The sequence below is a fragment of the Triticum urartu genome, chromosome 7, assembly GCF_003073215.2.
Source record: "Triticum urartu cultivar G1812 chromosome 7, Tu2.1, whole genome shotgun sequence".
NCBI lineage: Eukaryota > Viridiplantae > Streptophyta > Magnoliopsida > Poales > Poaceae > Triticum > Triticum urartu.
Genome location: NC_053028.1, coordinates 670,776,938 through 670,796,292, shown reverse-complemented (window position 1 = coordinate 670,796,292; position 19,355 = coordinate 670,776,938). Strand labels below are relative to the sequence as shown.

At 49.9% G+C, this 19,355-nt stretch overlaps 1 protein-coding gene across 1 annotated transcript; it reads right to left on the bottom strand.

Moving 5' to 3' along the window:
• Positions 1–4,575: 4,575 nt before the first annotated feature.
• On the bottom strand, positions 4,576–8,985 carry LOC125525090 ((R)-mandelonitrile lyase-like). Its single transcript, XM_048690117.1, has 5 exons — positions 8,869–8,985; positions 8,372–8,751; positions 7,891–8,206; positions 5,127–6,036; positions 4,576–5,014 (listed from the first exon to the last, which is right to left on the bottom strand). The coding sequence occupies exons 1-5, from the start codon at positions 8,957–8,959 to the stop codon at positions 4,933–4,935; spliced, it is 1,779 nt and encodes a 592-aa protein (XP_048546074.1). The 5' UTR covers positions 8,960–8,985; the 3' UTR covers positions 4,576–4,932.
• Between the last annotated feature and the right edge of the window lie 10,370 nt (positions 8,986–19,355).

The window sequence follows — 19,355 nt, the reverse complement described above, 5'->3', positions numbered from 1 at the left end:
ACTACTAGGTGATAGCAAGATATATGACAAGAAACAATATGGCTATCATAAAGTAAAGTGCATAAGTAAAGAGCTCGGGTAAGAGATAACCGAGGCACGCGAAGACGACGATGTATCCCGAAGTTCACACCCTTGTGGATGCTAATCTCCGTTTGGAGCGGTGTGGAGGCACAATGCTCCCCAAGAAGCCACTAGGGCCACCGTAATCTCCTCACGCCCTCGCAGAATGCAAGATGCCGTGATTCCACTAAGGGACCCTTGAGGGCGGTCACCGAACCCGTACAAATGGCAACCCTTGGGGGCGGTCACCGAACCCGTACACTTTGGTAACCCTTGGGGGCGGTCACCGGTACCCGTCAAATTGCTCAGGGCGATCTCCACAACCTAATTGGAGACCCCGACGCTTGCCCGGAGCTTTACACCACAATGATTGAACTCCGAACAACACCAACCGTCTAGGGCGCCAAGGCACCCAAGAGGAACAAGCTCTAGGGTGCCCAAACACCCAAGAGTAATAAGCTTCTCAAACTTCACTTCCACGTATCACCGTGGAGAACTCAAACCGATGCACCAAATGCAATGGCAAGGGCACACGGAGTGCAAAAGTCCTTCTCTCTCAAATCCCACCGGAGCAACTAATGCTAGGGAGGAAAATGAGAGGAAGAATAAGAAGGAGAACACCAAGAACTCCAAGATCTAGATCCAAGGGGTTCCCCTCACATAGAGGAGAAAGTGATTGGTGGAAATGTAGATCTAGATCTCCTCTCTCTTTTCCCTCAAAAACTAGCAAGAATCCATGGAGGGATTGAGAGTTAGCAAGCTCAAAGAAGGTCAACAATGGGGGCAAAACGAGCTCAAGAGATAGGGTTCATTGGGGAAGAAGACCCCCTTTTATAGGAGGGGGGAAATCCAACCGTTATGTGCTCAGCCCGCACACGAGCGGTACTACCGCTCCTGGTCCCGGTACAACCGGGACTCACAGTATACATGCAGAACCCTACCAGGTGGTACAACCGGGCGACCAGGCGGTAGCACCGGTTGAGAAGAACAACCGGAGCAACCGCCCAGCCACCGCTCAACCACCGCATAGGAACAGAAGGGAGTCACCCCTGAGTGCGGTAGTCGAGCGGTACCGGGCCGGTGCAACCGCATGGCCTTGAACGCTCGGGCGGCTAAGTCCTGAGCGGTAGAACCGCTCCGGACACCGGTGGTACCGGTATGACCGGACCAACCGGGCCACCACCGCCCGAGTACCGCATCAAAACAGAGGCCTGACCGGTACTTGGGCGGTGCCTGGCCGGAACAACCGCCCAAGTCTTTGCTGAGCAAGATGGCGGTACCACCGCCCGGAAGCAGCGGTACAACGGCTGAGAGCTCCGAGCGGTACTACCGCTGGGGCTCGTGGTACTACCGCTGGGACCAGACAAAAACCACTTCCAAGAAAACAAGAACTGCCATAACTTCTGCATATGAGCTCCGAATTGAGCAAACTCAAGCTTGTTGAAAACAAGACGACGAGTAGCATCAAAACAGCGACTGGTAATAGTAAGAAGAGGCATGGGAGGTATGCCTAACAAAAGAGGAGTGAAACCTCCAACCGAGAAGAATCGGCAAAACCTCCAACATCGAAAACATCATAGAAGATGCATGCGAACTCCGTTTTCGATGAACTCAAGCTTGTCATCAAGATGACCATAAGCTCTAAGAATCACAAAGAGAACCAAACAAGAACCAAGAAAGATGATGCAAGGATGCAATGGTTTGAGCTCTCTACGAACGATACGATCAAGCTACTCATCGAGAGCCCCCCTTGATAGTACGGCAATCGATCCTATAACCCGGTCTCCCAACTACCATCATGAGACCGGTAAAATAGAAAACCTATCAAGGGCAAACCTTTGCCTTGCACATGGTCCACTTGAGCTAGATGATGACAATCTTTACTCCCTCAAGTTGGACCACCTTTCTTGATTGTGTTGACTCGATGAAGACTAGTTGATTGCTCCCCCATACTCCACTATGGGTGAGCCACTCTTCCGCACATCTTCACAAGTCCATTATCACCACAAAGGACGGCAAGCTTCAAGCATTTGATCTCTTCGTGATGCTCCACTTGAACTTGCACACCGCAACCTAACCCCACAAAGAACTCTCACGAAGACTATGGGTTAGTACACAAAGCGTAATTGACAGTTCTTACCATACCATGGGATCACTTGATCCCTCTCAGTACATCTTCTGCGCTTTGTGAGTTGATCAACTTGATTCACTCTTGACTTAGTCTTGATCAACCTTGAACCTTTTCAATTCTCTTCATTTGAATTATGTCTTGAAGGTAGACATGAATGATCACACAATCTTCTTCTTCAAGACATGCTTGCAATAAGCTCAACTCTCACATGACCAATCTTTGGATAATTCCTTGAATAACACCTTGGTCGACACAAACTCTCCTTGAAATCAACACATGCACTCCAAGAAAAGCCTATGGACAAAACCTTCAAATATAACTCAAGGAAACCATTAGTCCATAGAGATTGTCATCAATTACCAAAACCAAACATGGGGGCACCGCATGTTCTTTCAACATGGACGACATCATCGCAGCAGGCTCGGCCGTGGCCGCCGCGTCCTCCGGGTTCGCTACCCCGGACGACACGGTGGATCTCAGCGGCGGCATGCATGGACGGCGAGCTCGACTACGGCGAGGAGGAGCCGGAGGAGCAGGAGGACGAGGACGAGGACGAGGAGGAGGAGGAGGAGGAGCCGGCGATTGTTTCGGCGAGGAGGCGCAAGAAGAAGAAGGAGGCGGCCAGGACCGGCGAGCCGCGCATCAAGTAGCCATCCAAGGAGCAGGAATGCCTGGCCGAAGCGTGTAAAGTCGTCTGCCTTTACCCGACCACCGGCACGAACCAGAGCATCGAGACATACTGGGAGCGCATCAAGGCCGAGTTCGACGAGCGCAAACTCGTCGACCCCTACTTTAAAGGCGTCTACATGCAGCGCGGGGCGAAGGCAATGGCGAACCATTGGGGGCTCATCCAGGCGGCGTGCAACAAATGACATGGGATCGTCGAGGAGGTCGCGACTCGCCCGGAGAGCGGTGCCAACGTTGAGGATCAGGTATGGCACGCTGGTCTCCCGCTTCTCTTCGCCGCGTGCACCCGCCAACTGTTTGTTCCTCCACGCTGCTGGTGCGCATGTTCGCCATGTATCGCCAGGGCAACAACGACCAAGAATTCAAGTACCTTCATGTTTACAAGCGCAATGACAAGTGCGAGAAGTGGGCGGAAGTCCGGCGCACCCTCGAGAAGGCCAAGGAGACCTACAAGCCGGACGCGCTGTCGCCGGGCGCGACAGAAGGGCGGCCGGACGGCAACAAAGGGGCCAAGAAAGGGAAACACACCGACGCGGCTATCGCGCGAGTGCAGGAGTCTATCGAGTATTGCCTCGCCGACGCACAGGCCCGGGCCATCCTGCGTGAAGAGAAGACCGAGGCGCGGTGGTCGGCGTTGATGACGAGCAGCGCCGTCAAACTCGACCTACTCCAGACCAACGTCGCCGCGAAGAAGAGGAACACCGACCTGACTTTCCTGCTGGGCGGCGCGGACATGCTCCAGAGCAACGACGAGGCGGTCAAGGCGTGGTACTTGGCGGAGCGTGGCCTCATCCTGAACCAGCTGCCGTCGACGACGCCGCCAACTCCCACGCCCACGCCGACGCCACCTCCAAGCCCGAGTGATGATGCCTCCACGACTCCCCACACAGAAGCCACGCCGACGCCGCCTGGCACAGAAGAAGCTCCGACCCTGCCAAGCCCGCGCACGCCGACTCCGCCGACGCCGACCTCGCCGTCTGATGCGCTGCACGCGCGACCTTTCTTTTTTGTACGCTGAACTTTTTATTCGATCGCCGAACTGTGGCCGCTTGATCACCGGATTTGTGGCGTCTATTTTGTGAGCGGGAATGACTACGTTTGAATTTGCCACGGCTTGAGGGGCGGCGCTGGGGGGCTTGGCTGGAAGCTAGGTCGCCCCCAAGGGCCGATCTAGCGTTGGTTCACCTCCAGGCCACTCTTTTTCAGCGTCCTGAGGGGCTGAACGGCTGGAGATGTTCTAAGACGTTCTGGATCAAGCAGCTGCAGGCTTCCAGGTTAGCAAATGAAATTGCATCTACAGGTCCAGGGTAACAAAGCCAGTCCAAAACTTTACGAAATTCGGCAGTCAGGGAAACGCTTTGTTCAGACTATAAAAGCACAAGCAACATCCATTAGCATGCATGAAATATACTGTCAGCATAGTTGTATCCCCGTGTACAGAAAATATCTAATCTTCGTAAAAACATCGTAAATGGCATGAATTGCTACAGAACAAAGCGTTTCCCTGACAGCATATAGCTACTGACCATATAGATCTTGCAGTACATACAGATCCTTACATACTCTACAGTATGTATGCACAGCATATATCGCTGCCAAAAACGTAGCAATGCGTTATGTGCTGGATGAAGAAGAGCATTAATACGGTGCACAAACATAGCTGGAGTAGAAAGTAAAATTGTATCCAGAGTAGCAAAGTCATGAATTCGGCAGTCCTCTGTTAGGAGAACGCTTTATTCAGGTTAAATAAGAGTACAGGCAACATCCACTAGAAATAGGCTCTCAGCATAGCTGTATCCTCGTGTATATGGTCAGTAACTAATCACCGTAGAGCATCGTAACCGTCAATGCTATTCGCGCCATGAAAAATCGTGATATCCAGGCATGTCATGCTATCTCCTTCCTCGTGCATATGCTATCACTGTACAATATATACACGTTGTATCTCGCTAGCCAAAAAAGTGTAGCAGTTATGCACCGGATGCACAACACTCCACAGGATATCTCTGAAATGCTGCCAGGTGTTGGATCAGTTCGCAAGCACTGGAAGAGGGTTACTCCTGCAGTTCACTGTATGATGATGTGTTCACTAGCCTTCTGCTGTGCCGCTCCGCGATCATCCTCAGCCCCATGTACCTGTCAAATGTCAGTACGCAAGGCAATCATGTCAATTACTATCTCAGGTTAGTAGTATAACATTGCTCAAAATGAACAGCAGAAGAAGTATATACGTCCCCAAATTCATTACCTGCCCATCATCATCACCGTGGCCTGAGGATTCGTCCCGGGCGTCACACTGAACGTCGACCCATCCACCACGCGAAGCGACTGCGTGCCCATGACCCGGAAATCCTTGTCAACCACCCTTCCAACCACACACCCTCCATGGTAATGCCACAGCGTGGCCACGGTTCGCCTGCAGAAATCCGCCACAGAAGTGTTGTTCGTGCTCCAGTCGAGTGGCAGGGTCGCCCCAACGATCCTGAAGTCCCTCCTACCACGCCCTCTCCTGCCCTGGCCCGACGTTCCTACGGCCGAACGGAATATGTCCATCGTCCTGCTCTGGAGCACCTGCGCCACGCGGCGCACGCCGACAACGCACTGCGCCAGGTCCTCGGGGCGGCTGAAGTAGTTGAAGCGCACTGAGGGGGTCTCCACGGGATTGGGTGATGATAGCCAGAGTGAGCCCTCGGACAATGGGCCAGGGACCTTCTCCATGATGGTTGCCATGGTGACATAGAGCGGCGAAGTCGGGCTGATGAAAGGACCGGCGGGGCGCAGCATGGGAGAAACGGGGACGATGTATGATGCAGCCTCGAGGTAGGAGGCAGTGCCGTTGGCAGAAGGGATGCCGACTACCTGGATGAGGGAGTGGTCGATGGGGACTGATGGGATGATGGAGATGCCGTTGCGAGGGTTGTCGAACACGTGCTTCCCGACGTCAGGGGCATCCACGGAAACAGGGATGCCGAGGGACGTAAGATCGTTGGCAGGGCCAACGCCACTGAGAAGCAGCAACTGGGGACTTCCAAGTGTACCTGCAGAAAGTATGACCTCCCCACCCGGACGCAGCAGGGCATGGTGCTGCTGGAGAAGACGGTCCTGGTACACGACGCCAACTGCTGCTACTGCTGGTCGTGACCTTCCACGGCGTGCAGCTGGATAAGAAATACAGAAAAAGGGCAAAGTTTACTCATACTTGCACACACTTTTACAGCTAAAAAACCGTATGTGCTGGTAACATGAAACTCCATTGGTTCAGGATAATTCCTATAGTAGCTAATGTGGAAAGGAGCTAATCTAGTACAAGTAGATTGTACCATTAAGCTTCTTTTTTCCTCAAAATGTTAAGCAAGCATAAGTGACATGAATAAATACCACAAAAGTTTCAGTTTGCAGTGGCAGTTACACAAAGAGTAAGTTGTGATCGGTAATTCGGTATGCTCTGATATTTCTGAAATGCATGATGTATTGGTCTTTTTGGATCCATAACTGAAATAACAAAATCATTAACATGGCGACTTCTGCAGTTATGTGGGCTCTTTGGAAAATAAAGAAATAATACACACTCTCAAAATGTTAATTAGAACAAGGTTCTGCGATCATTTTAGTGGTACTATGGGGCAAAAAGCGCTGGCGCTACTAAGAGTAGGAATGTAGGATGGCTCTGAGTAAACTGAAGACAACAGGAGGCAGCGGTGGAGCTTGAAGAAAAAATATTCATGGGGCAAAGCTAAGAGTAAGAACACCAATTATTTGCATTCAACACAAGTCATTCTGGCATATCCTCGAAGGAACAATTGCTATAACAGGACCACAAGAGAGGGCTGTTAATTTTGAACTGAGTTGAATTAGAAGACTACTATGGTTGTTTTGTTAACCGATGCTCAGGAATTACTTGAACAAGAGAAGATACAAAATAACCAGTTGTTCAGTACACCTGCTGCTAGTTTATATATCCAAGTGTCTCGATAATGCATATTCTGTTTGTGAAACCTATAAGGTCTCAAAATGTTAGTTAGAGCTCTATGCAATTCTTTGGAGGAAAATTGTGCAAACGCTCAAGTACTGGTACTTGCTGTACCAGGACAAGGTTGTGTGATTATTTTAATGGGACTTTGGGGCAAAAAGCATTGGCACCACTAAGAGTAGGAATGTAGGATGGCTCTGAGGAAACTGAAGACAATAGGAGGCGGCAGTGGAGCTTGAGAAAAATATTTAGGGGCCAAAACTAAGAGGAAAACACCAATTGTTCACATTGAACACATATGTCATTCTGGCATATCCTTGAAGGAGCAATTCTCATAACAGGAACACGAGAGAGGGCTGTTCATTTTGATGAGAACTAAATGAGAGCAGTACTAATGTTATTTTGTAAACAGATACTCAAACATTACTGGAACAAGAAAAATTGCAGAACATCTAGTTGTCCACTACAGGTGCTACTTGTTTCTCCACACGAGTCTCAAAAATGATTATTTTGTGTGTGAAACATACAAGGTCTTAAGTTACCAAGCTACTACAGTGGATTAATTAGGAAAAAACTTTTACTATTCTAATCTAGGTACAGCCCCTCACAAGTAGCATATCTCATACAGAAACAAGGAAACAAAACAATAATAGAAGTATGTTCACACTGTTGTGCACATCAGCATTTTCACATGGCTTGCCGCTCAGAAATCGGCATTAGTCTAGACTCTTGCTATCATGTGAGTCCAGGAGGTCCAATAGTTATTATGATTATCATGCATTACATATACAGCAGCTCGCTCTTCCTAGAAATCAAGCATTCAAACAGTTGGCATGATCAAACAAACGGTAACCAAACTGATGCAAGGCATTGAGGATACCACTTACTAATGTGGTTATGGGCTATGGCACGTCAAAATTGGCATTTCAGACATAACTTTGTGGCAAAATGCACTATGCAGCAATATGACAAACAAATTCAAAATTTCTAAAGTGGAACTATGTGGACAAACAAGCAAGAAGTAGAATAAGAAATCACTCACCAGGATTGATAGGGTTAATTATGACGCGGGTAACGGCAGCACCGACAGCGACATGGAGACGGCCAGGGCGGGCGAAAGCAAGGAGGTCCGCGGCGCTGTGGCGGCGTCCCGATGCATCGAAGGTGGTGGCACCAATCTTTGTGCCAGTGACATGTTCCACCGTGAAGCCGTTCCACGGCGTCACATTAGCTTCCAGCAGCGCGGCCCTCACCGCCGCCTGCCACCCGTGCACCTCCGGCTGGAATGTCAGCTCTTGCTCGACCCACTCATACGATGAGTTCACCAGCCGCATGTCCCAATCCGGCACCTCGGCGCCCTGAATCTCCAATAATCGGAAAGAAATCACTTTCAGAGTGTGTCAATGCATATAATCCTTATGGGATGAATGTTCTTGTTTTAGACATCATGATTGGGCTTTATTACTACTCAATTTTGAATAATCCTTCTAGTTCAAACAAAATGAGGATTTGGAGGAGCAGACCTCCCCGTGGCCGTGGAACCAGCCGGGGTGCGCGCGGGAGTAGAAGCCGGCGTTGATGGCGGTGCCGCCGCCGAGCACCCGCGCGCGCACGTTGGGGACGCCGTCCTCGGAGCTGAAGGCCTGCGCGGGCGCGTCGGAGTCCGGCGAGGGGTCGGCGAGCGCGAGCGTCCTGACGAAGCCGCCGGCCGTGGCGAGCGCCGGGAACTCGGCGGGCGCGCCGCCGCGCTCTAGCAGCAGCACGCGGCCCCCGCCGGGCCCCGCGAGCGTGGCCGCCAGCGGGCACCCCGCCGCGCCGCCCCCCACCACGATGTAGTCGTACTCCTCCGCCTCCGCTGTCGCCGTCGCGTCCGACACGTACCGCGCGTACCCCGGCGGCACCCCTGCGGAGGAGCACACGAGTCAGACGCCCTCGGACAGATCTCGCGAATCTCGGCTAACCCCGGCCTAATCGGGGCGCGATCCTGCTCCCAGGCGCGCGGGTTTGGTTGGTGAGTTACCTCCGAAGGGGCGGGGCTGGGCCGCGGCGAGGGCGGCGAAGAGGAGGGGGAGGGCGAGGAGGAGGAGGAGGGGTGTGGGGGTGGCGGCCATGGCCGTGGGGTGGGGAGGAGACGGTGGCGGGGAGTGTGACGAGCGGAGAAGACGAAGCTGAAATGGGGTTTAGCTGTTGGAGATGGAGGGAAAACGGAAATGGGGTGGGCCAACGTAGTTGCGGATTACGGGGTTCTCTCGGTTCCGAGTCTGTTGGGCCTTTGAACAGAACGGGACAAAAGTGGACTTCTCCAGTGGGAGGGTCTACGTCTTCTTGTTTGTCGCTTAATGCAAGACGTAGCTTCGTCTCGCCTGAATTGCTCAGCTTAGCGGTCCGATCTCCGGAAGAATCTTGAGACCGGCACTGGCTGTTTTCACAGCCTCTCCTGTGTTAAATACATATTGAACATTTTTAGTACAGGTTGAGCATTTTTATATACAGGTTTTCAAATACACATTTATCACTGGTCGGACTTTTATTTCAATACACATTGAAAACTTTCATATACAGGATTTAAGATACATATTCCACATTTTTTAGTACTGATTGGTTCTTTTATTTGAATACACATTGAACATTTTCATATACAAGTGTTTTTGATACACAGTCAGCATTTTTGGTACAGGTTGAACATTTTTTTAATACAGGTTAAACTTTCCTAGAACATGTTCAACAGTAATACACGTTGAACATTTTTCATAAATGTCACAACCCATATTTTCTAAATATGCACAACATTAGTTAAGTGTTAGAACATATTTTTGCAATGCCATGAACTTTTCGTACGGAACGATACATTTTTTTATAAATTGTATGAAATTTTATTTTACAGTATACGAACATTATCTTTAAATGTCACGAGCATATTTTTGGAATCCATGAACATTTTTTAAAATGCCACGAAGAATTTTTTATCTAATGTCATGAATAATTTTTGGGAAGGTACAAAACATTCTTTTAATTATGCAATCATTTCTTTACATTCCATAAACAATTAAGAATGTCATGGACAATTTTTTAAATGGGTAGATGTATTTAAATTTTACTTTTGTTAATGGTACGAAAATTTTTGTAACTTATGTTAACAATTCCTTTTTACATTGTATAAATATATTTCTAGAAGTGTGACGGGCATTTTTCTGAAACTTGCAAATGTTTTTTGTGGCTGGTACATATGTATTCTACATATGGCACAACCAAAGTTTTTACACTGCTTCACCCGCAAAAAAAGAAAAGTTTTTACACTGCGTTAATTGTTTTCAATGCATGGTAAATATGTATTTATAATATTTTAAAAAGAAAAAAACGACATATGCCTAACACGTGTGTTTATGGGTCTCGCACATTTAGGAAGCGCAGGAGGCGCGAGCAAACATACAATCTCTCAGCGGGCGAGACAAACAAACGCCCTCCAGCCTGTTGCGAGATGGTAGAACCGCCCGCCTAAAACAGCGCCTTTTAATGGCACGGCCTAGTCAAACTCCATAAATTCGTTCGCTTCTTTGGCGCTTTGTTTTGCATTTTTTTCCTTTTATTTTTTTATATTTCAGAATATGTAAAAGTCTCTTTACTTAATTTTCCAAAGAGTTTACAGCATATTTAAAATATTCATGTAATTTAAGAAATGTTTAACTAATTTATAACAAATGTTGATATAAATCAAAAAATGTTTATCACATTTTAAATTGTTCACGCATTTTGAAATTATGTTCCTGACATGTTTAAACAATATTTATATAATGCATAGATTTGCTCGCATAATTTTTGAAAAGTTGCATACCTTTGAAAAAAATTGTGACAATTTAAAAAATATTCATAACACTAAAAAATGTTTAGCTCATTTAAAAAAATGGTGATGCCAATTGTGAAAAATGATCGATGTGTGTTAATAAAATGTTGAACACTTAAATTTGTTTCACACGTTTTAAAAAAAGATGTTCTTGGCATTTTCGAAGAATGTTCAATGTGTGTTAATAAAATATTTACTGCATATTTTTAAAATGTTAAATGTGCTTTTGACAACTCTTTGAAGGTTCAACATGTATATAAAAGTTTAATGTGCCTTTGACAATGTTCAACATGTATTTGAAAAATGTTCAACGTGTATATAAAAAATGTCCAGCATGCATACAAAAAATGTACAACATGTACTGAAAAATTCAAATATTCGAAAGAATGAAGAAAAGCAAAATGAAAAAAAACAAAGAAAAGGTAAGACAAAAAACCAACGAAAGCACGTAGAAACAAAGAAGAAGAAGAAGAAATCACAAGGAAACCTATAAAACTGGTCCGAACCGGTCCATATAGTAGAAGCTTTCTGAAACCACTCCCGTCGATTTTTTACCACCTGGTATGGGAAAAAAAATGCAAGACATAGGAAACCCCCGCGCCTTGCCGATCCAGCGGCTGCGCGTGCATCGGCCTAGATCGCACTGTCGCCCCCCGACACACGCATTCAGCAGCTCGATGAGATGATCCCATGCTGCATCCGCCGCCCCACCACCCGCCACGCGATGGACGCATGCCGCCATCCGCGCCGGGAGCCTGAGCCCCACAAACACCACCTCAACCTCTTGCGCGTGCGAGCACGAGCGCATCCACGTGAGTTGCGGCTTCTCTTCTCTGAGGCCACGCGACCCCAAATGAACGTCCGGTTTGTCTGAATTCTGTTCATTTGGATAGCGATTTGAGGTCGTATCCGGACGTGTTTTGAAATGCAGTGGCCGCGCGCCCAGCGCGCGGCCGCATCTATTTGCCCCATTCTGTCCGCGTCTATTTAAAAAACCAGAAGCAATGTTTCAAATGCCAAGCCCTAGTTCAGGCCAGCGGCCCCGGTTCATCATGCCGACAACAGAGCCAGCGGCCTACACGTCCATCGCCGGCATCAGCCAGCGGCCGGCAACACAGCCAGCCTCGAAAATGAATAGTTGTCCTCGCCGGCAACACAGCCAGCGGCCGACAACACAGCCGGCCACCAAAATGAATGTTTTCTCGCCGGCACACAGCCAGCAGCCCAGCGGGCGGGCGGCACCCATGCCAGCCTCCAAAAAGAACGGCCACGGCCGATCAGACGACCTAGTTCAGGCCTTCAGTGTCGAGCATCTCCTTCTGCTTGGCCTCGAACCAGGCCCTCTTCTTGTCGCTCATCTTCGACAAGTCCATGCTCATGATCGCAAGGGCCACCTCCTTCGCTTTGGTGGCGGCATTGGTGGCCTTGATGTCGAGCTGCCTCTGCCTGGCCTTGACGTTGTAGGCCTCGATGTCGAGCTGCCTTTGCCGGGCGGCCTCTTCCATGTCGAGCTGCCTTTGCCGGGCCGCCTCCTCCATGTCGATCTTCCTTTTCTTGGCCGCCTCCTCCATCTCAAGCTTCTTTCTTTGAAGGTCTAGGTATTGCTTCATTTGCTCGTCCTTGCTTTGCCGCTTCTTCTCGTCCCTCACATCCTTTTGAGACATCATGCCATGCAAAGTGTCATGCAATGCCATGGATGAGGCATCACGTATGTCATCAACCTTGGAGTTGGTCTTGCCCCACCCTCAAAGATCACGTCCTCCAGGTACTGGTTGTAGAAGGGGTCGTCGACCGTTGGCATTGGGGTTGACATTCCGTCAAACAAGACGCGGGGGGCCGGCATGGCCCCCGTGAACGGTGGTCGTGCCTGCTTTCTTTGCATCTCGACGGACGGACGGACGCCGCTGCTGGACCCAGGCGTGACGTTGAGGTCGATGACGGCCGCGGTGTGCGGTGTCGACGGCGCGAACAAGCCCTCATCCGGCGGCCCCAAGAAACGGGTCTGGCCATCGTGCCTTGGCGGAGGAAAGCTGGGCGACATGGGCGTGGTGCGCGAGGTCGGCGACTGGCAGTGCGTAGGCCGGGCGACCGACGAGCCTGTTCTCGCCAGGCCAACGGCCGCTCCAGGGAACCTGGCCAGACGGCCCATGCCAAGCATGAGGATGGCGTGCGCTTTGTTGACGAGGTCCTCCTTCTCGTCGGCCGCGGCCTTGCGCCGCGCGGCCTCCAGCTCATCGCGCTGGGCGGCGATCTTGGCCGGTGCGGCATTGACCTTGACGACAGCTCTCCGTTCCCTCCTCTTCGCCGATTCCGCCTCCAAGTTGGCGATCTCCTCCGGCGTGCACTCCGACCGCGGCTTTCTTGGAGCCTTCTTTTTTCACCTTTGCAGGCGGGTCGACGGCCAGGCCGCCGGAACTCGGCGGGGCGTCGGCCATGGACGGGGGAGAGAGAGGAGGCGGCGGGAGGGACGTGGGAGTTTTTGGGGGAAATGACGCCAAATGGGCGTGGGGGAGAGGGGGGTTGGTTTCTCCCACCGACAGGCGGGCCAAGGGAGGACAAGCGCGCGCGTCCCGCCCGTCCGCGCGTTGTCCGTTTCACCCCAAAACCGGCGCAAACTTGGACCGTGGATGATTCGAAAGCAGACACAAAACAGACAAAAGTCCGTTTGCGCCCGCGCGCTGGACCGTCTCGTTTGTCCCTTTTACTCCAAACGAACGGGGGCGAACAGAATAGGGTCGTGCGGTGGAGTTGGCCTGAGGTTCGGGGTAGACCTTGATCGGGGGTGGCCGGCGTCGCCTGGCTCTGCTTCTGCTCCACTCGTTCGATCAGCTCCCGGCCCTAAAGAAGTTTGGACAGGGATAAACTAACCACCTAACTAACTTGCAGATCGTTGCAGTCGGTTGTCGGTATGAGGAAATCTGCGTGACGTATGTCGAACTAGCAGAGAGATCACTGAGCATCCACAGTGGAATATAATCCTAACGTGCCTTTCTAAAGTTCTGAACCGATAACTCTGTTCAGAAGGTCTGGTCCGTCCCGTGGGTGACGGTTAGGTTTTCCTCGGGAGATTAGGAGGCGATCTCCTTCTAGGTTTTCTGTGCCCGTGCCGCCGCTGGAACCCAAACCTTGTAGATCAATTTGAGTCCAGATCTGCTTTCTCCTCCTTTCCCACACCAAAGGCCTTTCGGGTGATCTAGGGCGCACGATCGTACCCCACGTTTTCTGCCCTGGATTTTGGTGCGAGGGCTCGTGCTCAGATTGGAGTCCTTGAGTAGGATGGATCGTGTGGAGGGGCTGATGAAGAACTTGAAGTTGTCGGAGATGGAGAGCAAGGGGAGGAAGATCGTTTGGGGAGAAAGGAACAAGGTGGGAATGGTGGAACCGCAGGCGATTGCTAAACTCATGTCCGACAAGCCGGCGTACGCGGAAGGCCTGGCGAACGCACTGGCCAGGGTCTGGTGCCCTCTGAAGGGATTGGATTGCAAAGACATGGGTGAGAACACTTTTCTGTTCACCTTCCATCAACCAGTGGGGAAAGGAAGGCTTTGGAGGATGGTCCATGGGAGTTCGGAAAGTGTCTCCTGGTTGTGGAGGATTTTGTACCTAGCAAAACCCTAAAGGAGTATGAATTTCTACCAGTGTGGGTCAGGATCTTTGATCTACCACTTGGCATGATGTGTCGTGAGGCGGGGGAAGCGATTGGCGGGTTCATGGGGAAGACGTTGGAAGTAGATATTGGACCTGATGGGATGGCCGCAGGAAGCTTCTTAAGAGTCAAAGTCAGGATTGACATTCAACAACCTCTAATGCGAGGGTTCACTAGGGAGGAAGGCGAGGAGGAGAAGAAGAGAAGGATTGCTGAGCCAGGTTGGGGAAGAGAAGTGGATCTTTGGTGTAGGTTTGAGTACGAATTTCTGCCCGATTTTTGTTATACCTATGGGAGGCTGGGGCATGTGGAAAATGAGTGTAGTTCGAAGCTGAAGAAGGGGGAGGTGGCCCAATACGGTGCATGGATGAAGGCTTTCATACCTAAGAGAGTCCCGGAAGGAAATCGGGGCTCATGGGCATATAGCAGAAGCTATGGAGGGAGCAGGAGCGGAGGGAGTGGGAGGAGTTTCAGTGGGGGAGGACACAGGAGCTTATCTGGGAGCGATAGCGATTCTTGGCGGAAAAATAACAACCTGACGATCAAAGACAAGGGAGATAAGAAGGGGGTTGAGCAAGAAGTAACTAGGCGGCTCAAGTCCACTCCGCCGATGACTATAGAGAATGCCAGGGATGGTGGAATCAGGAAGAAACTCTCTTATGAGAATACGTCAAATGTAACAAGTCATAGAGGGAGTGAACTAGTGGTTGCAGAGGCGGGCAAAGCAGCTACGGTCATGACTGAAAAAGCAAAAGTAGCTAGTGGAGCGAAGGAGGGAGAGGTGTATGTGGGAGAGGGGAGAAGTGAGGGGCTGGTCCATAGTTCACAAAAGGAGGAGCAGGTAAAGAAGCAAATGTCCAGATTTAAGAGGAGGAAAAGGGAGGAGGGGATAGGTAACCAACAAGGTCTTGGTGTGGTCGTAGGAGAGAAGAGGCAAGGGATGGACATGGATGTTGTTGAGGAGGAGGAAGATAGTCAGAAGAGGGCTCGGACAGAGGAGAAGATGACTCAAAACCATGAGGCGGGGCTGTCGGAATAGCTCCGCGAGCAGAAATGAAAATTATAGCATGGAACTGTCGGGGGCTTGGGAACCCCGCGGCAGTTCGAAGCCTTTTGGAATTACAGAAGGCAGAAGATCCTGATGTGCTCTTTCTCTCTGAAACTAAAAGCTATGAGAGGGAGATGGAGCATTTGAGGTGGAAGCTTGGTATGCCAAACATGGTGGTGAAAGATCCGGAAGGTCGTCGGGGAGGGCTCGCTCTCTTTTGGCGAAGGGGAGTGGATGTACGACTACGGTGGAAGGATAAATACTTTATAGATGCGGTGGTGATGGAGGAAAATGGAGTGCAGTGGCGGTTGACGGGCTTGTATGGGGAGTCCAAAGCGGGGGAGAAAGGAAATACGTGGAAGGCATTGAAGTCATTGAAGGGGCAACTGAACCTACCATGGCTATGTTTGGGCTATTTTAACGAAATCCTATTTGCAAATGAGAAGGAAGGAGGGCCGGCTCGGGCCCAGGGGTGTATGGATGCTTTTCGTGCCACACTGGAGTTGTGCGGGCTCGAGGATTTAGGATTTGAAGGAGATCCCTATACGTGGCGTAACAATTGGCATGATGTTGAAGGGTATACAAGGGAGAGGCTGGATCGGGCAGTGGCATGCAATAACTGGCGCGGGTTGTTCCCTCTGTATAAAGTAATAAACGGGGATCCTCGTCACTCTGACCACAGGCCGGTTACACTTCTGGTGGATGGCATGCAGCAGGAGGGAGAAGGTGCTAGAGGTGATGGGTGTTTTAGGTTTGAGGCAAGATGGTTGACGGAGGAGGAGTGTGCTCGGGTGGTGGAAGAGGCGTGGAATGCAGCATTTGTAGAGGGGGATGCTTTTGTTAAGGATAGACTGGCTAAGGTGGGGGGAGAACTCACAAAGTGGGATCGAGAGGTGTTGGGTGAGCTAAAAGGAAGGATTAAGAAGGCAAAGAAGGAGCTTGAGAACTGTCGGCGTGGCTGTATTAGTCAACATAAAATAAACCAGGAGCATCTTCTTCGATTTAAGCTCAGCAGGTTGGAGGATCAGTACAATTTATATTGGAGGCAGAGGGCGCATGTTAATTGGTTGGAGAAGGGAGATAAAAATACAGACTTTTTCCACGCCCATGCAAATGAGAGGAAGAGGGTGAATACGATAAAGAAGCTTAGAAACGAAGGGGGTGAGGTAGTGGAGGGAGAAGAGGAGATAGGAAAAATTATTACTGACTACTACAAAAGTTTGTTCATGTCTTCTGCAGGTATCGCCAACGACGAGGTGCTGTCCCACATGCACACCTCGGTCACACACGATATGAACTCTCGCCTAACTCATGAATTCACAGAACAGGAAGTAAAGGAGGCCCTAAATTCCATTGGTGATTTGAAAGCACCAGGTCCGGATGGCATGCCGGCCATATTCTATAAGCGGTTTTGGGAGCTGGTCGGGCCAAAAGTGAAGGAGGAAGTGCTGGGTGTGCTGAATGGTGCTCCGATGCCGAATGGATGGAACGAAACTACTATTGTGCTCATACCCAAGGTCAAAAACCCAGAGAAGGTCACTGAGTTTAGGCCTATAAGCCTTTGTAATGTTTTATACAAGTTGATCTCAAAGGTACTTGCAAATCGGCTCAAGGTAATCCTGCCTGAAATCATCTCGCCAACACAGTCAGCATTTGTCCCCGGTCGGATGATCACCGATAACGTGCTCATGGCATATGAAATCACTCACCTGATGCATAAACGGAAGGGAGGGCGCAAGGGACTGGTGGCGGTGAAGTTTGATATGAGCAAAGCGTACGACCGCGTTGAGTGGGGCTTTCTAGAACGGGTCATGATCAAAATGGGTTTCGCTGAACAGTGGGTGCACCTGATTATGAAGTGTGTTAGATCAGTTTCATACAGGGTAAAGATTAATAGGAGTTTGTCAGAAGTGATCACCCCAGGCAGAGGACTCCGGCAAGGGGATCCGTTATCACCGTACCTCTTTATAATGTGTGCGGAGGCTTTCTCTGCTATGTTGTACCAAGCGGAGCAGGAGGGCTCTATCCAGGGGGTTCAGATATGTCGTGGAGCTCCAAAGATAAACCACCTTTTTTTTGCGGACGATTCGCTAATTGTCATGAAGGCAACAGTGGAGGGGGCAGCCAAACTGCAGCAAATTTTAGCTCTTTATGAGGATCAATCCGGCCAAATGATTAATAAGGAGAAGTCTAATGCCATGTTCAGTAAAGGAACCAGTGTAAACACACGGGGGGCTATCCTGGCTGGCCTTGGCATAGAAGTAGAGTCCTTTAATCAGCGATATCTGGGACTGCCAGTTCACATTGGAGCATCCAGGAGTAAGGAATTTGAATATTTGAAACAGAAGATTTGGCAAAGGATTCAAGGGTGGAAGGAAAAGCTGCTATCGAAGGCGGGGAAAGAGGTCTTGATCAAGGCTGTAGCTCAGGCGATAGCCACGTACGCAATGTCGTGTTTTGATCTCACAAAGCAACTTTGCGAAGAGATCAGCGCACTTATTGCCCGGTACTGGTGGAGCCAACAAGATAAAAGCCGATGTCATTGGATAAGCTGGGAACGAATGAAGAAATCGAAGAAGGATGGAGGACTTGGGTTCAGAGATCTGCATATTTTTAATCTGGCCATGTTGTCTAGGCAAGGGTGGCGATTACTCGAGGCTCCGGATACACTATGTGCGCAAGTACTGAAGGCTCGCTACTACCCAAACTGTTCTCTTCTTGAGGCGACAGAAAGAGAGGGTATTTCTTATACCTGGAGAAGCATACTGAAGGGGGTTAATCTGCTCAAGGAAGGAATTGTTTGGCGGGTGGGGTCGGGTGATAACATCAAAGTGTGGGAGGATCCGTGGATTCCTCGAGGAGATACTAGAAAGCCAACATCAGTAAGAGGGAACACAGTTATCACACATGTTTCTGAACTAATGGACCCGGTTAGGGAAACCTGGGATGAGCAGTTAGTAAGGGACCTTTTCAATGAAGATGATGTGTCGCATATCCTCGCTATCCCGGTGCGACCGGATATGGACGATTTTGTAGCATGGCACTATGACCCCAAAGGAAAATTCTCTGTAAAAGGGGCGTATCATGTCGGTATCCGGATAAGAGATGCAAGAAATGGCAATGATGCAGGCCCATCATTGAGTCAGGGAAGGGGAGAGGATAAATGGCAAAGATTGTGGAACCTGGAGATGCCAGGGAAGGTGCGTATTTTTCTGTGAAGGTTTGCGCATAATAGCTTGCCCCTCCGTATGAATATTAAACGAAAAAGGGTGGACTTGGATACAAGATGCCCAGTGTGTGGCCGGCTGGATGAGGATGGTGGTCATCTGTTCATAAAATGCAAAGCTGTCAAGCAAGTTTGGAGAGGATTGGAGCTAGAGGATACAAGAAGTGCTCTGTTGGAGTGCACTGGGCCAGGAGAGGTGTTTGATCACATATGGAGCTTGGATAATAGTAAGCGAGATACTTCCCTTATCCTACTGTGGGAATGGTGGTCAGTGAGAAACAAGGTAAATGCAGGAGAGACGATGAGGTGCACTGACAATATCTGCTATACTATCCGGCAGTATCTTCATGAATTCAGTAAAAGTGTTATGAAGCCTGTACAAGTGCCTCCCCAGGAAAAGGTTACGTGGAAGCGACCCCCACCTGATGTCGTTAGAGTCAATTTTGACGCATCCTATCATGCGGACACAGGGAGAGGAGCATGGGGGTGTGTTGCTCGTACTGACCAAGGTGAATTTCTGGCAGCAAAGGCCAGCACACTTGAGCATCTTACAGGGCCTCTACATGCAGAAGCTTTGGCATGTGTGCTAACTACTGAAGCAAGTGCGGAACTGGGCATCCACAGGGTGATTCTTGAGTCTGATTCCCAACTGCTTGTCCATGCACTCAATTCTGGTGAATATGAACGAGCGCTGATCGGTGTCCTCCTACGGGAGACGCGAAGTATCTGTCATCTGAACTTTGAAT

What these genes read in the sequence shown, in the direction of transcription:
- LOC125525090 (XM_048690117.1), bottom strand. Translation starts at nt 8,959, where the DNA reads ATGGCCGCCACCCCCACACCCCTCCTCCTCCTCCTCGCCCTCCCCCTC. An exon ending in CCAGCCCCGCCCCTTCGGAG is followed by an intron (nt 8,752 to 8,868) that starts GTAACTCACCAA and finishes GCTCCTCCGCAG; the next exon opens with GGGTGCCGCCGGGGTACGCG. An exon ending in ACGGTGATGATGATGGGCAG is followed by an intron (nt 5,015 to 5,126) that starts GTAATGAATTTG and finishes GACATTTGACAG; the next exon opens with GTACATGGGGCTGAGGATGA.